Genomic DNA, 26,811 nt, shown 5'->3' with positions numbered 1-26,811 from the left:
CTCTCTCTCTCTCACTCACACACACACACACACACACACACACACACCTCAGTGTGTGGCGGTGGAAAGCCTATACCGCGGTACCGGCGGTCAAAGTCGTCATCCAGTGGATAGGTGGCGCTGACGTTCCAGTATTCTGTAGTGCCGAGTGCGACCTGAAAACACCAAGAGTGAATTATACGTGATGAAGTTCATCAGCTCAAAACCAACAATCCACTTTCTACATGTACTTTCACGAACAAGCAATATATTCCCTTGGCAGTGCTGTATTCCCATTCACAGTACAAAAAAAAACGCATTTGCAACATGTTGTGCGACTTTTTGTAAGCTTTTTTTTGTCGGAAAATAAATATACAACACCGTGCTCTTCTGCTCTATGTAAATGAAATGATTCAAGCTGTAGTTTCATAGTGTTCAAGGTCATAATAATTTATAGAATGTTTCTGAAAGTTGTGTGTTTGTGTGTTTGCATTGTTTCCTTTTACATCGAGGACCAGTTTAAGAAATCGTGTAATTCTATATTTCCTTTAAAGGTTAAAGATACACGTTGCCATACTGGTATTATATCAAAGGATACTGGAAAATTCTTAATAACAGTCTTTAGGAAACAACCAAAGAACGACCCTAACCTAAATATGGAAACACCTAGAATATCTTATATGGCTCAAATAAAGATTTTGAAAGGCAAAACCTTACCACAAATTCTGGGATTAGCTTTGAGCACTGCTCTCTCAGTTTCTCCGTGATCACTGTGGACGTGAGAATACCTAAAGACGCCAAAAAAAAAAAAAAACATCCTTGATTCAAACAGGTCTATAGTACATGCAGGTGCCGGAGAAAAGGGATAAGATATACGTGTAAACATGGCCTAGGACAAACTGAAAACAAGAGTCCGGTGCAAGAATTGTCTGTAAGATTGTTTTTAGATGATTTTCAGTTCCGAAGGAGTACAGTTATATATTAACACAGCATCTAAAGTGAGCCCTGGTTTTAATGTTCATAATAAGCCACTACAAGGGACGCTTTTTTATTTTATCATTTTTATCATTATATTTATTATTTTTCCTCTAGTAAATCTTAAATGTTTTATCAAATAATTACACATTTTTCAAAGAAGAAATGTACCTCGTTTAACAGAAGATGTGTCGTATTTCTGGACAATCTCGGCATCAAGCTCCAGACCCTTCATCAGAAATGTCGGGTACAGCTCCAGGTGGGTGATCCTGAAAAAATGGAGATTATGTTTTAATGAATGAATTTAATGAAGTACCATTGACATTAAAAGCTCGTGCTTCTTGAGTGAATTCCACTGAGATATATTTAACTAAAATCAAATTTTGCATTGGGCTTGAAAAATTGAAAATTTCAAAACCAGATTATACACCATACATGTACGTGTGAACCGTGACGTCTAACTTAACCGGATGTTGCCCAAATAATTTAAACCTTCGAAAGTCTCTAACCTCGGTTCAAAACAACAAAACCCCTGTTACACTGGGTTTGCGACGCTTTGGACAACAAAGTTAGCCCATTACCGATTCCTTTAAAGTTGGAGTTTTGACAAAATATGATAGTCGCCTTCAAAATCAAAGTCGTTCGTACATGTACATTATCAGTGTTAATGTACTATTACAGATTGTCATATTACACATGTGTGAGAGCGGGTTCAAATTGGTTCTCCAAGAGGTGACAAGCCCAATGTCACAGGGGCTTAAAGTGACTACCCATCAGGCAAACGACATTGATTCTACGTTGATTCAACGTTGATCCGCCAAAATTAACGTTGATTCAACGGTGAATCAATGTCGTTTGTCTGCTGGGTAACCCAATACAACATACCTGCACTCTTGTATAGATTTGTACAAATCCTCCATGTGGTAGCCCTCATCTTCGTTCTCCCCCTGGAATTCTACGTCCCACAGTGTGGACGGTAATATCACAAGCTGGATGTCTTTATCATTCTCCACACTGACCCAGTAGACGTAATCTGCTACCAGTTCGTCGTGAACGGGATTGCCCACTCCAACTACCACCGGCTGGTATCACAATAGATAGATAAATAGATCAATAGCTAGTACAGATAGATCAACAGATAAATCAACAGATTAACCTATAGATCAATAGGTAGATTGCTGAACACTATAAGTCTATCAGAAAACAAGAGGATTTCCAAAATCTGAGAGCTAATTGGATCTAATATTTCTGTTGGGTCATCCATTAATATTTGTTCACCAAGATGACCAGAGGAGTTCCGTTGTAAAACTGGTTGTATTTTGTCGTATAAAGCAAAGTCAAGTACTATCGTTTGATAAAAAGCGTTAATTACTGTAATATATACTACAGGAAACTATATAGGATAGAAGGTTACATTTTTTTCTAGTTTTCTAAAGATTTCACGATACAGGAATAACTTTATTTGAAAATGGTCTTTATTACCTTCTTATAGTCAGCGTATCGTAGTAAGGAAAACTTGAGCAAGTTGACCGCCTTAAAATGACTATTGACGGAACATTTAGGAACGCCGGTGCTGCCCTGGAATCAAAAAGGATGGTTAACGGTGTTAATGTGATGTTTTCCACAGACAGCAGTACGTTTAATCAAGTAAACATTTCCACTCCAATGATCTCCGTGCGAGAAAGAATTTTAATTTTTTTTTTTTATTATTTTTTTTTTTTTGATAAACTCATTCTCTACCATGTTTTAGAAAATTTATTTAAAAGCGGTTCGTTTCGTACCGAGGAGAGTCCCGTGTTTATGGGATCATCTCCAGTGAAAGCATCTCTGGCTGCTTGGATGTCGTCCTCTGAAATATCTTTACCAAGCTTTGTGACATCTTCGAAGGACAGGCTGAAAAATTTATACTTCCATTTTCGATAACAGATTTCTTTAATCAAAAGTCAGACATCAGCAGTCCACAAAATGAGATAAATCTGCCCATGTAACAAAACGCCGAGGAACACAGTATTTAACTAGTAAGTTATTTAACTAGACAGCTACAGATTTATCTTAAATTATTTTATTGAAATTTATATCAAAAGGTCGGTCTTAAAGATCTTCTAGAAATATATTAATTTTTTAGTACTTTTGTCTTGACATCTGTCATGGTTGTTTCTCTGGGATATAAGTAATTATAAACTTTTTCAGTATGCCTATAATGTGTCTACTACACGTATATAAGTTTATAATTGAACAGCAGGATAAACAAACATAAAGATGGCGCTCACCCGTAAGCTGCTTTCGACACATTTGGAATAATGATATTCTTAAGGTGGGGTACCCTGAAATAAATACACTTGAGATGAATACTTAACAGTACTTAAAAGTACCGATGATGTTCAAAACATGGTAATTAGAAACTGAATTAGCAAGCAACTTTAGAACTCCGTAAGTCAATATTACAAGTATGTGTCGCGTCTACAATTGCGCTTCTAATTGTGCCTCTAAGGATACAGCTATTGAAAGGGGGTCAGACAGATTTCTGGCAGAGGTCAGACAGAGGTCAGAAAGAGGTCAAGAAAAGGTCAGACAGAGGTCAGGAAGAGGTCAAGTAGAGTTCAGGAAGAGGCCCAGGAGCACCTGTACACCCTTTGGGTTTCCCTATTTGCCACCGATTTGCAATTACTTTGACACGAGATAAGGCAATTTTCGGATCAGATGTGACACATTGACTTGGTGCAACTAGACTGCTTATCGTAGCGATCAGCTCGCCATATAGATCGAGACAATCTGGTTTCCTTTAATACCAGAAGTACAGAAGCGTGGTGGTTAGATTGTGGGGTCATCAGAATCCATGTCCACATCCCATGTTATAACAGCAGGGTGCTAAGTTTAACCGTCACAACTGGGATAGGACTACACCCCAGGTTCTACCTGTCAGACTGTATGTTTCTTCCACCAAATGTCTCCAAGTCTGGTATAAGTTCCTTCAAAGCAGCGACATTTTCTCCGTCCTGATTCTCTATCATCACCAGTGTTTTGGACTTTAACTGAAAAAAGGAATCGATGCCATGGGTACCTTGACAAATGCCTTTTTTTCCAATTTTATACTTTAACTCAACAAAAATACAATTTTGACTGTCTCAGACTATAGTGTCAGAATCATTCATATCAGAAATTCTCAGTTTTTGACAAAAAATTTAAACATTTTCAAAACCTTTAAAATACCGATTGCTTTGGAATAACACACCTTTTCATTGGAATTTACGTTTTAACAAATTTTGTCGCTATACATACTTGATTAAGAGCTATGTCTAGGAATTTTGAACGTGGTCGGTACGCATACGCCGGCTAAAATGAAAAGACATGAATTTGCATCGATGTATAACGTTGGTGTATTATTTTGGAACATAAGGTCACATCGGCAGATCTAACGTGATAAGATGAATGTATGACACACGTGTTCTATTTCATTTGTTGTTTTAAAGACCTGCAGGCTCTACTGTTTCCCTATTTTTGTTTCAATGGAAACCAATGGATCGACAGAGGAGCTTTAACATGAGAACAGAAACAACTGTCATACTTTTGTAATTTCTTTGAAAATGAATTTGAATATAATTTTCTATGCTTTTTGTTTTTGCTTCTAAAATTACATATAATTTGAGAATATAACGTAATTACCGCGTTTATGACAACGCCAATTTGTGCTGCAGCATATACCATATATACATATGAAGCGTCCGTAACACTTGTAATGGTGAGAAAATCTCCCTTCTTCAACCCTAGTGCCAGCAGTCCTTTGGCGAGTTCTCTGCTCTGAAAACCATAAGTATGCATGTATCAATTATTCCGATTATGATTTCAGTACCTGTCAGTACCTATTGAGGCTATTGTGTATTAAAAACTCAGAGACCAGCTAGGCAGCGTCCGTAATACTTGCCATGGTCGTAAAACGACCCTTTTTCAAAACCTTGGACGTGCGTGCGTATGTGCGTGTGTGTGTGTGTATAACAACGGTGACTCTGATGGAGAATAGAGAACACAACACTTTCATTCTTATGTACACACACTGGACAATAGAAGTGTCACCCCCTAAATCAGAGTAATAAAAGTAGGCAGATCTTGGGTAGTTATAATGCCTGGTCTACTTATAATTTGACTATTGAGTATAAAAGCGCTATACCATGGAATTGTATTGTTGGTCTTGTGCATGTACAGCAAATTTTATTCCTGTCTTCCTCCAATATGGCAAGATACAGGCAATTATCTAACGGATTATAGGCGTCAAGTTATTATCCTGAAGAGACGGAATATGAGCAATGTCAGAATATCGATACAATTGAATTGTTCAGTCAGAACCGTGCAGAGGGTCTGGTCTCGGTATAGAAACACTGGATCAAGAGACAAATTGCCTCTGGTGGGTCGTCCAAGAAAAACTACTGGCCGTGAAGACCGACGACTGATTTTGATGTCCAGGTTGTCAAAGTTCGAAACTGCTTGTCAGTTGATAACACAGTGGAACAATTTCTCGCATAAGAATGTGTCTGTGAAAATTGCTCGGTGTCGGTTACATGCTCAGAGAGTTTACAGCAGGGTAGCAAGACTGAAACCTCTTATATCGTTACAAAACAGGCAACGTAGAGTGAACTAGGGTCAACAGGATCTGGAACTGGACAGTCCATGACAATTGGTCCTTTATATTTTTTTCTGATGAGTGTCGCTTTGGTCTGACCTCTGATGACAGACGGGTACGATGCTGGCGAACTGCTGGTAAAGCATTTGAACCACATGCACTGAATTTTCGAACCCGGAGCAGCATATTCATCATGGTGTGGGGCTGCATCAGCATCCGTGGCGTGGGCGAATTGATAGTGGTTAATGGAAACATGAATCACTAGAAATATATCGATGTTTTGGAGTCAGACTTGCTACCATCTATTACTAACATGTTTAGTGACAGGAATTATCCATTTGTTCACCAGGATGACAATGCTCCTTGTCACAGGCCCAGAGCAGTTGATGATTGGTTTGACCAACAGGACATTCGCAAGGTGATGTGGCCTGCCCATAGTCCGGATGCAAACACAATAGAAAATGTGTGGAATGCTATGTCAAAACATTTGACAAATGCCCGTCTAACCAGCAGAGAAACTCTGTTATGTTCAGTGTTTCATGCTTGGGCCAGCATAAGCCCTGAACGCATCAGACAATTATATGAATCCTTGCCTCGTAGACTGGCACCTATTATTAGGTCACGTGGCTATGCCACTAAGTACTAATTTTGGACTTGAAACTGCATATTTTGGTAGCATGTATATTTTGTTCTCATTTTGTGATTTTTTGTGAAATTTGATGTTAATAAAATGATACCAGGAGCATATCATTCCACAGTCATTTATCTCCCCCATAGTATTGGTTCAGTAGGGGTGACACTTCTATTGTCCAGTGTGTGTAATTACTAAATCTCTGTCCGAATAACCAGAGGTAGATGAGATAGATTTTTTTTACTGGTCGTGTATTTGTTTGGTTATTGTTGTTAAATTCGGTTTTATTTTAAGGCCACTTATAGTAAAAGGACCAAAGTCATAGAAACAAAGCCCTGGGCTTATAAGTTTTTATAAAAAATTAAAACAAACTTCCCAAAAGGCCAATTAAAGACGGGGATTAAGTGAAGTGTCCAACGGATGACGCTCTGGCGCCAATTTGAGGGGAAAAATGCCGTTTTCGGTATTGGGATTTTCTCTATAACCAAGACAGCTATTCAAGTGATTCAAAAGGCCTCATAAAGCTGGGTGAAAGCACTACAGCGGGGTACCAGGGAATTGTCTTAAACTATTTACTTTTGATTTTATCATCTTTTACGTTAAATCAGCCCATATTTCAATGGGTTATTCACTTCAAAAGGCGATAACTTTCAAACAAACAATTTCCTCTTAAACCCCTGATATCATGCTGTAGTCCACATTCCTAAAAACAATAGGTGCAACTTTTGTAACGATCGGTTGCTCAGATAGTGAGATATACTTGGCAGCGATTCACTTATCTCGTCAATATAGAAAGCTGTTAAAACAGCCAAAAACGTTCACAGGTTGGTTAACAAGGCTTATTAGTCAAATGCTTAGCTGGCAATTTTACCTGTTATCGGTTATACGATCAGATGGAACCATTGCTTATTGTCATCTAAAAATATTTTGTTTGGGTGCTTTGAAGGGGCAGAAAATCGTGCTTTTGTTACATTTTCCGACCACTCGTTAGGCATGTAAGCGTGCCGCCATTTTGATTGACAGCTCTGGAGAGGACCCTAGCCTAGTGATGCCCAGTAGGGTGTCAAGGATATGTAGAAGGAAGCGCTAACAAAGGCGATTAAGTTTAACCGCAATTAAGAGGTGTGAAGTTGCATTTGAACGTTTCAATGGCTTTTCCTCAGCAAACGAGTAATTTTACCTGAGAGATTACTTCTTTGTTATCGGCAAAGTGATGAGATAAAACTGTCTGTCGAGAGCAAGTGGCCGTCACTTGTGTTAATAAGAGTTTTTTGACGGGTAACGCTGCAGGATTATTTTGCACGGCACTTGGTAATCGTCAGATCAACGGAAAAATCCAGTGATTACTTCAGAGCGGTCTCTCTCAAAATGCCAGCTAAGATAAAGGGGAGACGCTCAGCTGCACAAGATTCAGCGGTAAAAGTGGCTGAGAGAAGGCTTTTGAATAAATATTTTATTTTTACACACATGACACTTAGACCCTATTTGCTTTTTACCTGCTAGTCTTGACTATTTTCGGGGTCTTTTTGTGATTTTCATTTTTGGATACATTTTGAACTCTTTCTTCCCGCTTGATCAGTGATTTTGAAATTGTTTTTCTCCAAACATCGCAAAATGCAAAGCCGCTGACATGCGTTTTTATTTTTATTGTTTTAATCGTGCTGTCAACCCTTGCTTGGATTTCTCTCGTTTGGCCATGCACATCACAATTTTTCGCGTGTCTCTCAAGCTCCATGATATCATATCTTTGAGAATAAAATCTTATTTTGTCAACATTAAATTTACCTTTTGCAAACGGCGACCAACAATCATTTCCGGTTTCGTAACGTGTCGCAGATACGCTCGCCGATATATATCGCAAAAATTAAGAGGTAGGCTAAAAGTATCCTTTTTAGCGTTTTTTTTTATTTATTTATCGATTTTTCTTTCATTTGTCAATTAATTTAGGCGATTCGATTAACTCTTTCACCCATTTATTAGGTATACAGAAATCAGTTATCCGACTGAACAAATAGGGCCGGTTTTCCCCAACCGCCACGCATAGTCCCTACTCTCTTTCAAAATTTTCTTTCTTTCCTCTGGAAATGGACTTTTAACACGAACTTTTCTCTTCCCCATAGTGTACTAGCTAGACTAAGTGTACTAGCTGCTAAGCTGATGTAAGACGTATGACCTATTACCGCACACGTAATCGGCTTATAACTCATTAACTGTGCTCCGACCCCCCTCATGGCAACGGCCCTTAGTAACAGAGGCGTGGCTTAGTTGTCAGCCTGACTGGGGCGCGTGCCGGTTGAAAAACTCATTAAAAGACACATTTTGCGATGCAAATTCATAAAAATTATAACATCCAACGTTAGATACTTTTTTGATTAATATAAACACACAAAAAACTCAAAAACCTGATTTTAAGCGTATTTGACCCTATCACCGGCCTTAAGAAGTTTTCAGTTGTTTCTGTCACTCAGTTTATCGAGTAAAATGCATAAAAATGAATAAAATGATATTGTTCTTTTGGATTTTAGTATGTGAGTCAACTTCCCCCTCGAGGCGTGCAAACTTGCCCCAGGGTGGCAATTTAAAAACTAAATTAACTCTGAAGAAAATTACAATAGATATCTACTACTTAAACCACACTTATCTTCCTTCTGCAAAAAAATGTAGAAGCCTGAAGGTAACAGCATTCCTTTCATCTCAATATCTATCAAAATGGGTCGAACTAACGCTGACTAATCTCCCGTGGAATCAGATGGTCAGTTATATCATATGTTGGCGTCAAATGAGCTGCCCGCTGCTTTGAAGGAAAAGGGAGCGAAATACTGGTGGGAGAATGCTGTTTTTTCTTTCTGTTTTTACGGGCATTTGGTGCATTTCCTTTATTTTCTTCTATGTCCAACATTAACTTCACATCCATTCTCATAACTGCAGTTTAATTAACTTCATTACCATATTCGACTGTCATTTCACACACCCCGCCCCCCGAAATCGTACATTTAGACCGCTAACAACCTTCTACCACCTCAACTCACCTTGTCACATATCATTTTATAGGTGAGATCCTGGCCAAACTGCGGCAACCTGATGGCTACCCTGTCCGGCTTTTCCCTGGCCGCTTCCTGCAGGCATTCCCACACCGTGCGTCCCACTAGAGGCTCGCTGCTGGCCCCGTGGATGTAACTGTTCTTTAACGGTTCGTTTGGAGGCGTGGCATCGCTGGATACAGAGGTGAAAAAGAGTAATGTGTAGTTTACTCCAAACATCGATTCTTAGTAGGTAAACAATTGAACCAACCGACAGACAGACCGACAGACAGACAGACAAACAGACAGACGGAAAAATACGATACCTTGGGTTTTCAACGATTGACTTCCACATCCTTCCTCTCGCAATGCCAGACAGACGTACTCGTGAATAGACACTGACACATATACACTCTATACACACCGCTGTAATAAATATAGTTTATAAATAAACGTTATCTTTGACCTCTCACTCCTGATTGGTGGATCCTTGTCTTTATCCGGAATGACTTGACAGTCACTGGTTTATACTAATCCGCAGCCTTTGATAATGGTCGATTTTCTTTTAATAACATACGTAATGTCAGATAAATTTTAATGCAAAGAGTATTTATTTAAGGGCAACACCTTGGAATCTTCCCTCCAAATGGATTTTGCCGGGAAAATAACCAATTTTCTCTTACTCACGAATCTTATATCCATCCCTCTCTGCACTTGAATTCGATCTTAAATTAAATTTATAAAGGTTGATTTAGTTTAAAATAACTGGCCAGTCTTTATAACCATCGAGCACCTTCTTAAGATGTATCAACATCAGGTACGCCCCAGAAAATTTGTTTAAGGGGTTTAATTGTTTTTTAAGGTTTTTACTAAAAGCCGTGGAAGGCAAAAATAAACACTTGCGAGATTTTCAAACCCATGGAGTGCACCTTTCATGATCACCTGTTAATAAATATATATTTTCACTTGTTTGGTGGGCCTTAGCCTAAGACGACTGGATTTTAGAAAGCCAGATAGCCCCAGGTCTTGGAAAATGTCTGTTTTGCGCACATGACTGTGTCATGTGAGTTGGGGTATATTTTTGTGCATGTGGGTTACAAAGATAAACATATACACCCAACCGATCTTATCTCTGTCATTACGTCCTACTTAGGCTGCCTGCCACCGCCTTGTCTTTGACCTTATTTTGGACGGCATTTTTTCCATTTGTTTCTCTAACCTGGGTTTTAAAGCGATAAAAAACATCTACCACTGCGGTTTACTATATATTTCGTTCGGCTGTGAACACCCGGTTTTTGTCAACATCAGAGATTTTGTTTGCTTTGTTGTGTTCATATACAATGTGTAAACTATTTCCACAAATGGAATAAAGACTGCATTCCCACAGATATAGATCGATCCATCTGGATTGACCTAACTCCCTGGGGGTTAATGCTAAATTGCAGTCAGCCGAGCGCGCACGGATGTTAATTATCCCCTTACAGCTTTTAGTAGGCGGGACAGACATTTAAGCCGGCTAAGCTGACAGTAATCTAGTGAGACTCCCCACTGGGATAGATGATCTAAAAACTGTGGGAATGCAGTCAAAGACTCCATCTATGGATCGACCCAACTATGCGGGACTCTCGCTGAGAACAATCAGCTACATTGAATGACACGCCTCCTCTTGTTTCAAATGTACTCAAATAATAACCAGCTTTTCTGTATTCTACTTAACGCCGAGAGGGGGCGTGTTAATCTGTTAAGCTGATTTCGAGCAATGTGAGTCACGGCAGAGTTGGTTCATAGACCGATGGTGACTATAGCCGCATTCAGAATAGGGAACTAACTAGTCCGAGGGTCAAATATGGCCAACCCACTTGAATACTTCCCCAAGGGATATCTATTCAGCGTCTATTAGCGGATTAGACGGCAGGCTTTCTAGTGGGTCGCCATATTTGACCCTTTGACAAGTAAGTCCCAAATTCTATGGAAATGGGCCTAAGAAGCTCATCCTATCGCATTTGAGATGTTTTATCAAGTGTGCAAGTGCAACAAAACAGACAGATGTGCACCCTTACTTTCAACTTTGTGAAAAACACAGGGCCTGCAGAAAGCATTTGTTAAATAATTCCAATAATATCATATATTAAAAATGGGAGACTAAGTGTAGAAAATATTGTTCCGTTTGTTTAGGTTTGTTTTTTCTCCAATTGTTGGGGTGACAAAGGGGTCAGAGTTAGTCCGCCTGTTGATTTGAAGATTATCACACGTATACAAGTACATGTTGTATATAGAATTACAGGAGATGGCGACAGTGCAAAAATTGTCGAGTTGACAACAGCCCGGCAGCCATCCCAGATAGCAAGATGACGTTGGGCCAACGTCGGCACCGTTGGCACTTGGTCGGCATTGGCATGCCGTCATCGGGCCAACATTGGGCCAACGTTGGCACTGTTGACGTTGGCCTGCCGTCGTTGGGCCAACGTCGGGCCAACGTCATTTTTGGACGTTGATCCGATGTAGGGCCAACGTTGGGCCAACGTAGGACCAACATCATTTTTGTCGTTGATCCAGTGTAGGGCCAACATCATTTTTTAATCCTTAAACTTATGTTGGACCGTTCTTTTTCAATTTTATGTCAAACCTCCATCAAGCTGATATTTTGTGATGTCATTTATTTTATTTTATTTTTATTTTTTATTTTTATTTTCTTTTTATTTATTTTTTTATTGACCATGTGACCTGAATGCATTGAACTAACGTCATTTGATCAATTTTTATTTAATTTATCTCTCTCTCTTTCTCTTTTTTCTTCAAAGTACCCTCATTAGTGCACTATTTGTTTAATTTGACTTGACATTTGAATGAACTGTTAACTTGTTAGAGCTACTCGTTCCGCTGTTTTAATTCCGCTTTTTATGATAAGCCGGTGAAGGACCCGGATGTAGCGTTTCTTAGAGTTATGGATATGAAAAAAGCACAAGCGTATCAAACTGATACAATTCGTCAAGTGATTTGATTCGTGATGCGATTTAATTCGAAGACATCAAAACTGGCGACGAGAATTAATTCTAGTGCAAAACTGTGAGCCAACTTTCTTTGAGAAAATGGAGGAAAAATGTGAAATTTATTACGAAATTCGAACCGTACAGAAGTCCGGAGCGGGAGACATTAGGGCCACGCTGGCTAGACAGTTTTAAACTCTTCGCTGACGGAAAAGGATTGATCGTTTCAGAACCAACGGACGGAATGAATAATGAACAAAAACAGAAAATTAAAAATACATGTCAGAGGAGATGCGCGCTTATGCTGTATTCAGCAGGGACAGGTGTACAAGTTATTTTCAGGACTCTCCCACTTTTACGCAGGTGAGAAACACGAATAACGTTTTAATGAAAGTGGAACACCAGAAACTGTGAGTATGGTGAAACCGAAGTCGTTTGACAAACCAACTCAGTCTAAACACTACGAGTTCAGACATGAAAAACGAAGTAGAGAGAAAACATGGAACTGAGAAAACATGGAACGTTGGATCACTTTTCAAAAGTATGCAAAACTGAAACTATTATTCATGTAAAGGACAGTTATGAACATGATAATCCAGGGGTGCATATACATTTGGTGTGGCAACCAATGAAATAGACATAGACATGGTGGAAATAGAGATAAGCGGCGTTAATCTCAGTGTAATTCCAGATTCAGGTGCATATTTAATATCATTGATGAAAATACATGGGGATCGAATGCTGAAATCCCAAAATAAATAAATAAAAATAATAATAATAATAAATAAATGTGGCTCAGGCTCTTCTGGAGGACCACAAAACAAACAGTATTATTCATACATGTCCGAGAAACCTTTAAAAGAGAAGGGAACATTTGAATGTGACATACAGGCTGGCAAAGGAAGAGACCACGTGGAATTTGTAGTAGTGAAAGGACATGGGGTTTGACATGAGTTGATTAGATTTGAGAATTTTCAGTGTGGTTAAAAGAATTATAGTTGGAGTTCATATGTTATTCTGCAATTGTTTGAAAAGACAATTTAACAACTGAACTGTCAGTTAGCATATATTTGAAAGGACCATTTCTCTCCAAGAAAGGAAGGGATGTTGTGTTTTGACTTGACATTTAAATAAACTGTTGTTTATTTGGTAGAGTTACTTGTTCCATTGTTAATTCCTTTAATTATTATTAGCTTGTCAAGGAGCCAGATGTATCGTTTCTTAGTGTTATGGATATGAAAAAAGCACAAGCGTTGCAAACTGGTTCAATTCATTGAGTGATTTGATTTGTGATGTAATTTAATTCAAAAGCATCAACAATATACTGGGGTTTGTTTTTGTGCACAAGTAATTCTCTTTTTATTGTACATCTGTATCTATTGTAGGGTATACACAATTCTTTTTTCAGAGTTTACATGCATGTAGCTAGCATGCAAGTTGAATTGAAACAGTTACTGCATGGTTATTTATAATTATATTACAACTCTCTATCATCTAAAAAACAATGTTTTTTCATTCATTATTCAAGATTTATTCATTACAGAACTATAGTGATTTGTGATTATGATTATTAATGATATGTTTGAATTAGTTTAACATAACTGAACATATTTTAACTTTAACTAAAAAATGAAGCCATAAATAAAGTGATTCAGGCTTTTTAAAACTGAAAACATCCTGTAGAACTTAATGTATAGGGTTAACATAAGGTTCATTAATAAATAACTTTTATGTAACTAATTAAATATTCAGTTAATATAATTTTCAGACTTTATCTAAAGTAGGAATTTTCAGAAATGAAATTTGGCCATGAAATCACCTCTATGATATAATAAAGAATATATTTTGTGTTGCAGACAGACAGAAAGTTTTGTTGTTTTTGCTTATAATTTCGTTTAGTCAATTAATCACTTACTTTGGAACAAAAAAAAAAAAAGGTAATTTTGGGCCAACGCAGGGCCAATTCAGTAAGCTGGATGGCATAATTACATTGGGCCAACAACGTACCAACGTCATAACCCTGATGCTGGGCCACCATCGGGCCAACCATTACCCAACATCGGGCCAACGTCGGCCCACCATCGGGCCAACGTCAGCTGGTCGGCAAAACGACGTTGGGCCGACGTCGGGCCAACACATGGCCGATGAGCACGGACGTCGGCCCGACGCCGGCACCGTCGCTGGTCCGACGTCGGGCCAGTGTACTGGTCGGCCTTACGACGTTGGCCCGACGTCGTAAGGCCAACCATGCCGACGTTGGCCCAGCGTCGGGCCAACGCCTTCTTGCTATCTGGGCATGACACATAACAATCTGTGATTACAGTATACCCGAGCAAAAAAATATTCAACAAAATGAAATTGAAACATTCTTTTCTTTCACAATAATGAACCCGTTAAAAGGCAGCAACACAGAAACCTACAGACCATTTAAAACCTTTACAATCACAGCAAGAATTTCATTTACGATATTTTTTACGTACACATCTTGGTTCATTTAACAAAATAAGTGCCACATGTTCTGATAATTCTTTCTTGAGATCCTGCCATTCTTATAAAATTTATTTTGAAAAAGATGAAAGATGTCATGTCATTGGACATTCAAATCAATTAAAAGCAAACACAATGTATCACTTGAATCTTTACCCCTTTATGCAAATTCATCGAGGCCTTTCGCCATATAAAACTGTCATTTGAATTTACTTTCGTCAATTACATCAACGTTATCCCGATAAATTTTGTTGTTTTTGTTGTTGTTTTTATTATTATTATTATCCCTTTTTTCTTTTCTGTTTATATAAGCACAAATCGATATTGGTCAATGGAAACTTTCAATCTCGTCTCGCGAGAAATCTCGCAAATGTCAGAAGTCCCGGATGTGAGACAATTCCAGTCCTGCCTTGTCGCCACTGTTTTCACTGGTTCATCTCACTCAACTTCAATTTACCGGAATCCAGGAGGATTTTCTTGGCACTTTTCAGGAGTTCTGCTTTGGATACCTGAAGGAAGAGAATTATCGATACTCTGACACATGTAAGACGTACACAATAACATAATAACAGTTCACGTGAACAGATCCATTGCCCCTTTGTTCTTTACGAAAAAACCATCCAAGATCACAAATACCATATATATATATATATATATATATATATATATATATATATATATAAGTGGAAAATGGGCGTTAGGCAAGCAAAATGACGGGTAAATAATCATATTTTTTATTTATGCATTAATAAGGTGAGAAAAAAACTCTTGACGAGTTGACACACACAAACACGCACACTTTTTTTAAATAACTAAAACTCACAGCCTCTTTTAAACATCATTCTCTGGCCTCACCTTCTGCCTGATCCCCACCCTGGGGAACGTCTCCATGACGACATAGTGCTCCGGCCACATGTAATCCAACAGCTGAAATGGGGAAATAGCAGAGTGTTATATCCATATCATTACGAAAGCCCGAAAACAAACCATATATAGATTAAATGACGTCTAATGGCGACCCTTAATTGCCTCTCATAGGACCCTATTCTTCGATTTTTTTAATAGGTCAATTGACATCTTTTGTAAAAAGACCACCACTACTAAGTTTCAGAACTGCTCTCTTCATTACAATGTAGTAGTAACAGAAAACAGTGCACTGCATACTGTAAGTGTACCTAACACGATGGACATTCACCTACCTCCCTCTCACAGTGAGATCGTAGTTCGTCCTCTGTGATATCTTGGTTTTTGGCGGGCCTGGGAAAAAACAGAGCAACACAGTTAATTTCCTACATACACACGAACACTACCATACATACACGTCAGCGTACAGTCGTACACTGTACATAGATCCCATTAGTATTATATAAGTAAAATAAAGGTAACTCACATGACACATAAGATGATTGTATCGCAGTCTACCACCCCTGGCTCCTTAAAACCAACAGCCTGGAATACGAAATATGAAGTGGGTTTCTGTTAGAATGTGTCATCTTTCTCTCTCTCTCTCTCTCTCTCTCTCTCTCTCTCTCTCTCACACACACACACACACACACACACACACACACATGCACACACAAAAAATAAAAAAAAATGCACACATGCATTCACACTAACTCTCTCTCTCACCTGTGTCTGGCTAACTTTGGGATATTTCTCTGCCGCAGCTTCTATAGCAGCAGGATAAACCTTGTCACCCCAGCGGTTAAAATGAAGTACATTGGCTTTTCTGCCACTGAAGTATGTAAACCCGTACTCGTCCATAGACCCAATGTCCCTAAATGTAGATCATTTTTACACTTCAGATAATGTGAGGTACAATATTAATACATTGCGGTATAAACATAATGTTTTCCTAAGGCGTTCAACTTTTTATTTTACGTGGCGCGAATAAAAAGGATGAAAAAGTCATTCAATATTTTCAAAACTTACACTCTTCTAATTCACAGCTGCAACTATCACAACCATCCAGTGTGTTGTCACAACTATCACACTCACCCAGTGTGCTGTCACAACTACCACACTCACCTAGTGTGTTGTCACAACTACCACATTATCCCAGTGTGTTGTCACAACTATCACACTCACCTAGTGTGTTGTCACAACTATCACAATCATCCAGTGTGTTGTCACAACAATCACGATCATCCAGTGTGTTGTCACAACAATCAAAATCATCCGATGTGTTGTCACAACTATCACATTTTCCTTCCATGCGGTCAAATTTTACATACCCTGTGTAGTACCAACCAGACGGGGACATCACTTTCCTGTACAAGTCTTCACAACCGTAATATGTACTGAACATCGAAAATCCCCTTACGCATATTTCCCCTTCCACGCCAATTGGCACGATCTTGTTGTTTTTATCAACAATTTTCACCTGAAATAAAATAATAGAATATTAACAGATGTAGAATAACGTAACACAAGAGAATATAAATTATTCAGTGTATGATTAATGTGAAAAAATGATTCCGAGTGAATTTTACTGTACAATATGTCTGCTCAATATATATCAGCTACTTGTTTAATATTAACCTCGGTATGAGCCATTGGAAATCCTACGCTACGGTATCTGTGGTCGTCATTGTCATCCCTGGGGTAGGTTAAACTATTGTACCAGTATTCTATAGTGCCCAGCCCTACCTGAAAACGGATAGGTTAAACTATTGTACCAGTTTTCTATAGTGCTCAGCCCTACCTGAAAACGGATAGGTTAAACTATTGTACCAGTATTCTATAGTGCCCAGCCCAACCTGAAAACGGATAGGTTAAACTATTGTACCAGTATTCTATAGTGCCCAGCCCAACCTGAAAACAAATAGGTTAAACTATTGTACCAGTATTCTATAGTGCCCAGCCCTACCTGAAAACGGATAGGTTAAACTATTGTACCAGTATTCTATAGTGCCCAGCCCAACCTGAAAACGAATAGGTTAAACTATTGTACCAGTATTCTATAGTGCCCAGCCCTACCTGAAAACGGATAGGTTAAACTATTGTACCAGTATTCTATAGTGCCCAGCCCAACCTGAAAACGAATAGGTTAAACTATTGTACCAGTATTCTATAGTGCCCAGCCCTACCTGAAAACGGATAGGTTAAACTATTGTACCAGTATTCTATAGTGCCCAGCCCAACCTGAAAACGGATAGGTTAAACTATTGTACCAGTATTCTATAGTGCTCAGCCCAACCTGAAAACGGATAGGTTAACTATTGTACCAGTATTCTATAGTGCCCAGCCCAACCTGAAAACGGATAGGTTAAACTATTGTACCAGTATTCTATAGTGCCTAGCCCCATCTGAAAAAGGATAAGCTAAATTTCTGTTTCAGCATTCTAAAGTTTTGAGAAACTGATCATTGTCCTTCAAGTACAATACCGAAGAGATAAACTTACCCCAAATTCTGGGAATAGTTTCGAACAATCCTCCCGCAATTTCCTCGTTATGAGAGTTGACGTGAGGTTAACTGAAAGCGCAAAAACTCCTGTTAAATGCACTTACATAAAACATACCCATACATTTGGGTGTTTGTTTTGGACTATTGTGTTCAATAATTCACAATTTACAATATCTCGACCAAGACCCTATAAAAAGGACCAGAACTTTCTGGGTACAAGCATTATTTTCTATACCGTTTCTAAGTCGAGAACGTCTGTTCATGATTTCTTGTGTTCCATGCCAATCCTACACTTTGCTTTAACACCAAGGAAAATACTCGTCTGGTGATTTAATTTCAGACAAACGCACCTCGTTTCGAAGACGATATGTTATAGTTCTGCACAATGCCAGCGTCAAGTTCCATCGCCTTGATCATGTGTGTCGGATAGACCTCCAGATTGGTGATCCTTTAACAACAGTGTATAGGTACATTTTTATAGTGACAGGAAATATTTTTTAATTAAACCTTTTATAAGGTTCAACTATAATGGTATGAAAACAAACTTTGCAAACTTGGCATAAATATTTTTTTTAATTGTGACAGGTAATATTTTTAAATAATGGAACCTTCAGTAAAGTTCAACTATAATGGCATGGACACAAGTTTTGAAAACCTGACATAAATAAAATTTAAAAAGACATGCTTTTACTTTGTATATGGCACTTTGCTATATAAATGATCATCTGAAATGTGTGAATTGCAACCTAAAGTTTCACAAATAGTACACTGCTGAGTCCGTTTCATGAAGTGATTGCTCGCTAAATTTCCTCGTTCTGGTCTCGCGCGCCCAATTTCTACCTTTCATGGCTAGGCCTCACGTTTTTGCGGGACTTGTATCTCGCTGTTTACATAAAAAGATGACTGCTTGAAGCAGAATGAGTTTCATGCGTTTGAGAGTGAACAACGGGATAATTCTGCGATGGTACTTAGTGAAGAGATAGCTGTGGGTTTGTAAAATTGGTCTGGCTTTACGTACGCTCTGTTGTAAACGGTGGGGTGTACTATAAAATGTACAAAAGTGTACTAGAGAGCTTTTTGTAACCGGTCCCAGTATTTTAAATCTGATAACCATTACTTAACTTTATGAAAAAAGCGCTTTAATCTTCAAAGAATAAATAAATACAAATAGTTGAAAGTACAGATAGGTGGAAGAAAGATAATGATCATGTTATATATATACACCTTGCACTATCAAACCTACTTGCACTCATGGATGCTCTTGAACAAATCCTCCATGTGATAGCCCTCATCTTCGTTCTCTCCCTGGAAATCTACGTCCCACAGTGTGGACGGTAATATGACCAGCTGGATGTCTTTCTCATACTCCACACTGACCCAGTAGACGTAATCTGCCGTCAACTCATCGTGGACGGGATTGCCCACTCCCAGTACCACCGGCTGGAGAAACACGGCACAAGTATTTTAAGGGATAACAACGGCTCGTATGAAATTCACATTTCACAATAAATACATGTAACCAACCCATAGAAATATAATAAATTCCATTTTACCACAAAAAGGCGGTTATCACAATTATTCTGGACACTGTGCTTGCCATCAGACCACGTGGACCTTCATAGATGGCGCTATCTCGGTAATAATCTCTTAAGAATTTATTTCAAAAAAGTAAACTTTTAAAAAAAACATGGTCTAACTTTCAATGTCGGGATGGTTTCATTAATCATTAGTTAGAATGGGAAAATCATCCTTTGCCCTAGGAAAATCCTTTTTTTTAGGGGGTGGGGCAAAATCTCTAAACCACGCATGACACTTAGCCCACTAGTCTCAAACAATGAAAATGAAATTATTCTTATTTGAAATAAACAAATAAATAAATATGAAATTAACCTCGTTAAAATTCCCACTTCGCAGCATGGTAAACTTGGTAGTATTCACGGCCTTGAACTGACTGTTGATGGAACATTTTGGAACACCAGTACTACCCTATTAAACCAACGAAAAGTTTAAGGTAATAAATATTGTCTTTGATTTTATTCAAAGTCCTAACAGTGTTCTCTGAAATAATAAGTACCCGTTGTCATATCTTTTGATGCTATGAATGTCCGTTACAATCATCAGTGTTACAATCACGTACTCAATGAATACCAAGACGTCTTTTTCATTTAAGAATGTTTTAAGCTGGTGTTTAAATATTGGTACAGACAAAAACCAAGTACTTAAGCCAAATGTAAACTTTACAGCCAACAATTTGACCATTTTACATCTCTTAACTGGTGTAAGTGTGAAATCAAAGGTATCACTAACTTTTCAGTGATAATTGACGATAAGTTAATGTATTGCCAACAAACATCGCATGGATTAATGGCGTCTTTAAACAAACTTAATCCAACGACCAAAAAAAGTTGGAATATTGTTATTTAAAAACGTGCCTTCAGATAAAGAAGAGTTAAAAGGTGTCAATATACGAACTGAGGAAAGACCCGTGTTAATTGGATCATCCCCGCTGAATGCGTCTCGTGCTGCTCGTATTTCCTCATCTGATACCACTTCTCCAAGTTTGGTGACGTCTTCCAGAGACAGCCTAGAAATGCCACGCTTAGTACCATAATAGCTCAATAGGGGGTGTGATGTTATCAACGGTGTTGTCTGTTTGTTAGTGGACATAATACATGTGTGTCACAATTAACCTTCACAAATTTTGGGAAAATTGATGTAAATTTCAATACAGGCAGTAATTCAGAAGGGAATGAAGTGATGAAGTTTTCAACTGAATCCGGGTCTTCTACACCTCTACATTATAGAAAACCTTTGCAGTTTCAAGTTACGTTAGACGTTTGTTTCAAGTTATCTCTGAAGCTCAGGGCGGGTCTTGTAATATTCTTTAGGGATTTTTTTTTATTCTTCCTATCAGTAATTTGCCGATGTTTCCCTTGGCGGAGGTCTGTGGTGCCCTCTAGTGGTGAATATATTTCTTCCCACCTCACTCCATAAAAGGCGGTGTGGGAGTCAGCAGAGATAAGATTGGCTTTTTGTGGTTAGAAATTATTTGTCACAATGTGTGCTGAAATAGGACGGAAGTTAAACAGCCAGTAACCCGATTAATGGGCTGAATGGCAGTGATATTACACATACTATATTTTAGGAGCGCCTGATATCAAAGGTCTATATATAGGTAAGGTCCCTTTTCCAACACCCACCCACCCACACCCACACACACACCCACGCACACACACACATCCCGTTCCTCAGTCTACCAGTGCAGTTATCTGAACTGAAAACAATCCAGAACAACACGACAACAACACTCACCCGTGTGCTGCACTGGACAGGTTTGGAATTACAACAGTCTTCAGGTGGGGTACCCTGGAATGAATGTGATAATATGTAATCATCAGACAGTATTATAGTCATCAGAACTTTAGTGGCCCGAGAGAAGTTAGAGTTGCTTATCCACAACACACCCGTGTTTAGGAAATCGTTTCTAGTTTACAAGTTAGTCCCTCCACTGGTGAATCCTCACTCATTTCTGGTCTTCCATGACGTCACATATTGCCTAAAGTCTTGTTTTATACTATCTCGGATGGTATCCATTCTTTATATTGTTGCTATAGGAGAGAGGGGCCCAGCAAACACGTCACGTGTGTACCACGTGGTTAATCCGTTCCGAGGCTATGACGTTATAATGTGGTAGCAACGTGCTAGCCACGTGATCCGAACGTGACGTATTTGCTGGGGGGGGGGGGGGGGGTCTGCCAACAGATATACCTACCTTTCAGACTGTATGTTTCTTCCACCAAATGTCTCCAAGTCTGGTATAAGTTCCTTCAAAGCAGCGACATTTGATCCGTCCGGATTCTCCATTATAACCAGTGTTTTGGATTTTAACTGAAAAGACAACCTTTAATCAGTGACAAACGCTCTGTTGCGGTAAATGTATAAATCGATAATGAATTTCAATAAACTGCTCTTTAACTTGTAAAGCTGTGTTCTGAAATTTTAACGTTTTTCTGTTTTTCAGAGCTTTCTCGTTTTACTTTTAACAGCAAAATGCTGTGATACAGGTATGTCTAATATATAAAAACTAAATATTTTCAAAGCATTAAGTTATCATATGGAAGCATTCCCATAGACATCTCCGCCTACATGTACGCTTAGTGCAATCAGCTTAACAGATTAACACGCCCCCCCCCCCCCCCCCCCAGCATTTTGAAGAATACAGAAAAGCTGATGGTTGTACGTCGGAAACGAGAGGAGGCGTGAGATACAGTGAGGTGTGTCATATTGATTGCAATGCGAGAGTTCTCGCAGAGTTGTGTCGAGTCACGTGGACCGATGATAGACTCAAACCTATACATAACCTGGTGATCAGTGTCACATATTTAATAATCCAATCGGTTGCAAGCAAAGAGAAAAAATGACGCTTGCATTTACTGTTACTTGCATTAAAATACATACAACGAAATGCGCAATACATGTACAAGTAAAATATTATTATTATTATTATTATTATTATTATTATTATTATTATTATTATTATAAGTGTGACACCACCTACTTGATTCAAAACCATATCTAAGAATTTCGAACGTGGTCGGTACGTATACGCTGGCTGAAACAGAATGACACATTGAGTTTAGGGCATACTTTCTTTATGACTGTAAAACAAATGATAAACTACTTCAATTTCTTTCATACCAGTTGTATTATCCCATTGCAAAATTTGGGTATGAAATACTGGTATAACATGGATATCGTCAAATGACCGTAAAAGACAAAACTGTGTCTGTAATTCTGGAAGCCCATGGTTTCTGTATTACATCTAAATATGTACTAAGTGACTTCCAAACCCGTCTCAGAGCTTACTTCAATTTATGAGTGTTACTTTATTTGGACAAGAACTGAAAGTACCGCATTTAAGATGACTCCAATTTGAGCTGCCGCGTACATGACATAGACTAATGAAGCGTCCGTAACGCTAGCCATTGTGAGAAAATCTCCCTTCTTCATTCCTAGTGCCAGCAGTCCCTTGGCAAGTTCTGTACTCTGAAATCAACAGGGATATTTATTATTAGTTTGATGGTTTTAACATTGATTAATTACTAATTCTGATAATTTTAACATTGATATGTACATGTACAAGGTCTATGTTCACAATTTTCATTTTCCCAAATAAAGGTTATACCGTAGTAAGTTGGCTATCAATTTAGTGTAATATGCTGTGTCCACGGGCCTTTTTATGAGTTTTTGTTGAAAACCCACCACATTTCAAAGAAATGACTAAATAAGCATTATGAATTCATAAATGATTTAACGCATTCAGCGGAAATATGACGCACACAACAGTAGCCCCATGCCAGTCATTTTTATACGGACAGATTTCGGGTAACTAGATAAAAAGTTTAATATTCCCAGCCAGCCTTCTTATCTTGTGAGTTTTATTGAACTGTGCGGTGGCAGTCTGAGATAAAATGCTCCATAGTTTAGATTAAAAACATCCTATTCATCAAAATTGTCAACCCTTTTTGTATACATATAGTATACCCCCCCCTGGAATATATAGGACGCCATTTGGGGGGGGGGGGGGGGAAGGGGGCGTAGATCACAGGATAAATAATCATTAATTCAAAATTCACAGTAACAAATAACTACTTGCTCGAACGTTAATTTGATTTGAGTTTGGTAAGCTTACACATGTACTTGGAACAACTGTACGCGGCACGTACGCCAAAATGAAAGCGAAAGCGTTCATCAGTCTTCATAAACTAACCTTGTCACATATCATTTTATAGGTGAGATCCTGGCCAAACTGCGGCAACCTGATGACTACCCTGTCCGGCTTTTCCCTGGCCGCCTCCTGCAGGCATTCCCACACCGTGCGTCCCACTAGAGGCTCGCTGCTGGCCCCGTGGATGTAACTGTTCTTTAACGGTTCGTTTGGAGGCGTAGCATCGCTGGATACAGAGGTGAAAAAGAGTAATATGAAGTATACTACGACTTAATGAATTAAAATAACAGAAAGACAGGCAGTCAACCAAACAGAAGGCGAAAAAGACAGGCAGACAGACAAATAGACTAGAAGACAAACAGACAGGCAGACAGGCAAATAGACTAGAAGACAAATAGACAGGCAGACAGACAAACGCTATATTACCCTTGGTTTTCAACAACTGCCTTCCACATCTCGTGCCGTGTTGTGAGACGTTAAGGTTGTTGTGCACAGAGGTAAATGTTGTCATGGGTGTTTATATAGTGATGTCAAGTGGTCTGGGACATGTAGGTAGATCAGGGTCACCACCTCGTGATTTCACACTAGTTTTGCATGCGGTAACGTGACACACTCCCCCATAATGGAGAGTCCGTTATCCATTCATTTGTACAGGTAATCCTCGTCCTAGATTTTGACCCACTTAGGTCAGGCTAACCCTAACCATTATAACTATATGTAGGGCGAACTTTCTGTTACACGGACCCTCAGTAATAGATAGACCCCGAGTCAGCGAGGGTTATGTGACATGCACGAGTGCATAGCACGAGTGGATGTCACATAACCCCCGCTGACGAGGGGTCTATCTTACTTAGACCACGGTCCATGATCGGGTTATAACGCATTCATGCGAGACGTGGGGTTATGCGAGTTACACCACGTCTGAGTCTTTTGTTCTTCACTTCCACCGTGGTCTAATATAACATAAACCCTAACTTAAAAAAAAAAAAAAAAAAAAAAAAAAAAAAAAAAAAAAAAACAGAGACTTACTTTGAATGTAGAAATGGATTCATTAACCATTGGTAGGTATGGGAAAATTGTTGTTTACTCCGGGAAAATTAATTTTTTGGCCAAAACGAACAGTTATTAACCCTCTAACCGTACTATTTCAGCGCACAATGTGATAAATATTTCTGACCAAAAAGAGTCAAACTAATCTCTGTTGACTCCCACACCCACTGTTAAGGAGTGAGACGGGAAGAAATATAGGCACCACTAGAGGGCACCACAGACCTCTGACAAGGGAAACAACGTCAATTGCTGATAGGAAGAACAGAAACCAAATCCCTTTAGAACATTAGAAGACCCGCCCTGAGCTTCAGAGATAACTTGAAACAAAACTCTCCCGTAACTTGCAACGGCAAAGGTTTTCTTTAGTGTAGAGGTTTGTTTTAATTTATCTCTGAAGCTCAGAGTGTACTGTAGAAGACCCGGCCGGTGTAGCAAGAATGGAAGTCCAGACTTTGATATGATTAGTACATGTTAGGGTTAGTTGGGGTATTGGGGTTAGTATATGGGACGAATGTCACCTGTACAAAGTAATGGGTAGCGGACTATGGTTCCTAGCGGACTTCCATTCTTGTTACACCGAATTCAGTTGAAATCTTTATCGCGTTTTTCCCTTCTGAATTACTGCCTATGTTGAAATTTAATTATATCAATTCCACCAAGGTTTTTTTTTAAGTTATCTTGGTCACTAACGCTGATTAAAACATTACTTCTCTCGTTGACATACATGTAGGTAATGAAACCATCAAACATCACACTCCATACTGAAGTGTGACAATCCCAGGCTTTCTGTAAGTAATAGAAATATCAATATTAATTTTCTACGACAAACTGCGCATGAGTAGTTTTATAGCCCCGCTCAGCCTGGCCGACTTTCTTAATAGCGCTCGGTTTTAGAATCAAAATCAAAATCAAAGTTGTAACTGCATTTATACGTTTTGTTTTTGCTCTTTATTCACTATATGACAAATTCTTTTGGCGAATCTGGAAAATCTTGGTTAGCAAAGCGTTAATTGCTCCTTATTCAACTTCTGTTTTTTGGTTTGGTGTTGCTGGAAGGGGGAGCTTTAGGGTGGGCTTATAATAATAATAATGATAATAATAATATAAAAGTCAATTCAGGTATTGGTTTTAGAGACAAAAGGTTTAAAGCTATTTTTTTTAATTGGCTGGAGTTGCTGCATGTTTTTCAAGTACATTAATTACAACTAGAAAAGCACTCAGAGAGCGCAGACCTCCGCCAAGGCAGCAAAGTCTTCATCCGATGCCGTTTCACCCCTTAATTTTCGATATTTTTGATTATTGATTGATTATTGATTCGGATCACCACCAAAAACTAATCATCTATTCCTTGGCCCACTTCTGACAGTTCCTGAAAATTTCATCAAAATCGGTTCATAACTTTTTGAGTTATGTTGATGACAGACAGACAGAAAGACAGACAGACAGACAGACAAACAGGGGTGAAAACATAACCTCCTTGCCGGGAGTAACGAGGAGACTATTCCATTCATTAGGAGCAGAAACTTGCACAGTGCATAAGAAAGTCACCATTGTTTTTTTTTTTTTAATCTAACTTAATATACATGGTATCAGTAATTATTGATAAAGTGACCTCAGCGTGTATATTGCATGCATAAAACTACCAATTAAGTAATAACTCAAGGTTTTGGATATGATCCGTGCTGTATCAAGGAGCCAATGTTACCGTTTTTAAAGTGGTGTAGTGCGCTTTTCCCTGGGTGTGCAGATTAAGTTGCGCGCTGAGATAAGTTTACGTGCTCATCTTTACCTTTTACACGCTTTAAATTTCATTCTTTGTATTTTTAGTTAAAAAGTCTAAATAATTAAACAGTTTGCAGAACAACCAAGGCGTGTAAGGCCTACTAGAACCTGAATCGTGGGGATCTAGACTAAATGAATATTAGGAAGAAGA

The 26,811-nt window shown here is 38.7% G+C and overlaps 2 protein-coding genes across 6 annotated transcripts in view; both read right to left on the bottom strand.

Annotated features, from left to right (window-relative positions):
- The window catches only part of LOC106168994 (medium-chain acyl-CoA ligase ACSF2, mitochondrial), a 28,768-nt gene extending 18,879 nt beyond the window's left edge, over positions 1-9,889 (bottom strand). For 2 of the 4 annotated variants that reach the window (XM_087013773.1, XM_087013772.1), the window contains exons 1-12: positions 9,547-9,888; positions 9,230-9,413; positions 4,618-4,752; positions 4,234-4,287; positions 3,871-3,986; positions 3,225-3,278; positions 2,736-2,847; positions 2,437-2,532; positions 1,840-2,036; positions 1,126-1,223; positions 697-767; positions 48-155 (exon numbers count right to left, since the gene is read on the bottom strand). In XM_087013773.1, the coding sequence (XP_086869899.1) occupies positions 48-155; positions 697-767; positions 1,126-1,223; positions 1,840-2,036; positions 2,437-2,532; positions 2,736-2,847; positions 3,225-3,278; positions 3,871-3,986; positions 4,234-4,287; positions 4,618-4,752; positions 9,230-9,413; positions 9,547-9,575 (1,254 nt within the window). In that variant the 5' untranslated portion in view covers positions 9,576-9,888. Of the gene's footprint in view, positions 1-47; positions 156-696; positions 768-1,125; positions 1,224-1,839; positions 2,037-2,436; positions 2,533-2,735; positions 2,848-3,224; positions 3,279-3,870; positions 3,987-4,233; positions 4,288-4,617; positions 4,753-9,229; positions 9,414-9,546 lie in introns of all 4 variants that reach the window. The other 2 variants (XM_087013770.1, XM_087013769.1) reach the window with 2 other exon arrangements.
- Positions 9,890-14,560: 4,671 nt separating this feature from the next.
- On the bottom strand, positions 14,561-24,565 carry LOC106177855 (medium-chain acyl-CoA ligase ACSF2, mitochondrial). Of its 2 annotated transcripts, XM_087013767.1 has the most exons (18): positions 24,255-24,565; positions 23,871-24,054; positions 23,012-23,146; positions 22,659-22,712; positions 21,873-21,988; positions 21,413-21,466; positions 20,573-20,684; positions 19,991-20,086; positions 19,344-19,540; positions 18,451-18,548; positions 18,099-18,169; positions 17,236-17,343; positions 16,929-17,077; positions 16,324-16,471; positions 16,085-16,143; positions 15,894-15,951; positions 15,550-15,621; positions 14,561-15,203 (listed from the first exon to the last, which is right to left on the bottom strand). In XM_087013767.1, exons 1-18 carry the CDS (start codon positions 24,281-24,283, stop codon positions 15,120-15,122), a joined length of 1,824 nt encoding a protein of 607 aa, XP_086869893.1. In that variant the 5' UTR covers positions 24,284-24,565; the 3' UTR covers positions 14,561-15,119. The 2 variants fall into 2 exon arrangements, with proteins under 2 accessions (XP_086869893.1, XP_086869894.1); XM_087013768.1 differs by lacking the exon at positions 17,236-17,343.
- Positions 24,566-26,811: the final 2,246 nt, after the last annotated feature.

The sequence above is a fragment of the Lingula anatina genome, chromosome 5 (assembly GCF_051362555.1).
Source record: "Lingula anatina isolate TDL-2025a chromosome 5, LinAna3.0, whole genome shotgun sequence".
NCBI lineage: Eukaryota > Metazoa > Brachiopoda > Lingulata > Lingulida > Lingulidae > Lingula > Lingula anatina.
The sequence above is the reverse complement of the archived record's forward strand: the minus strand, read 5'-3'. Positions and strand labels throughout refer to the sequence as shown.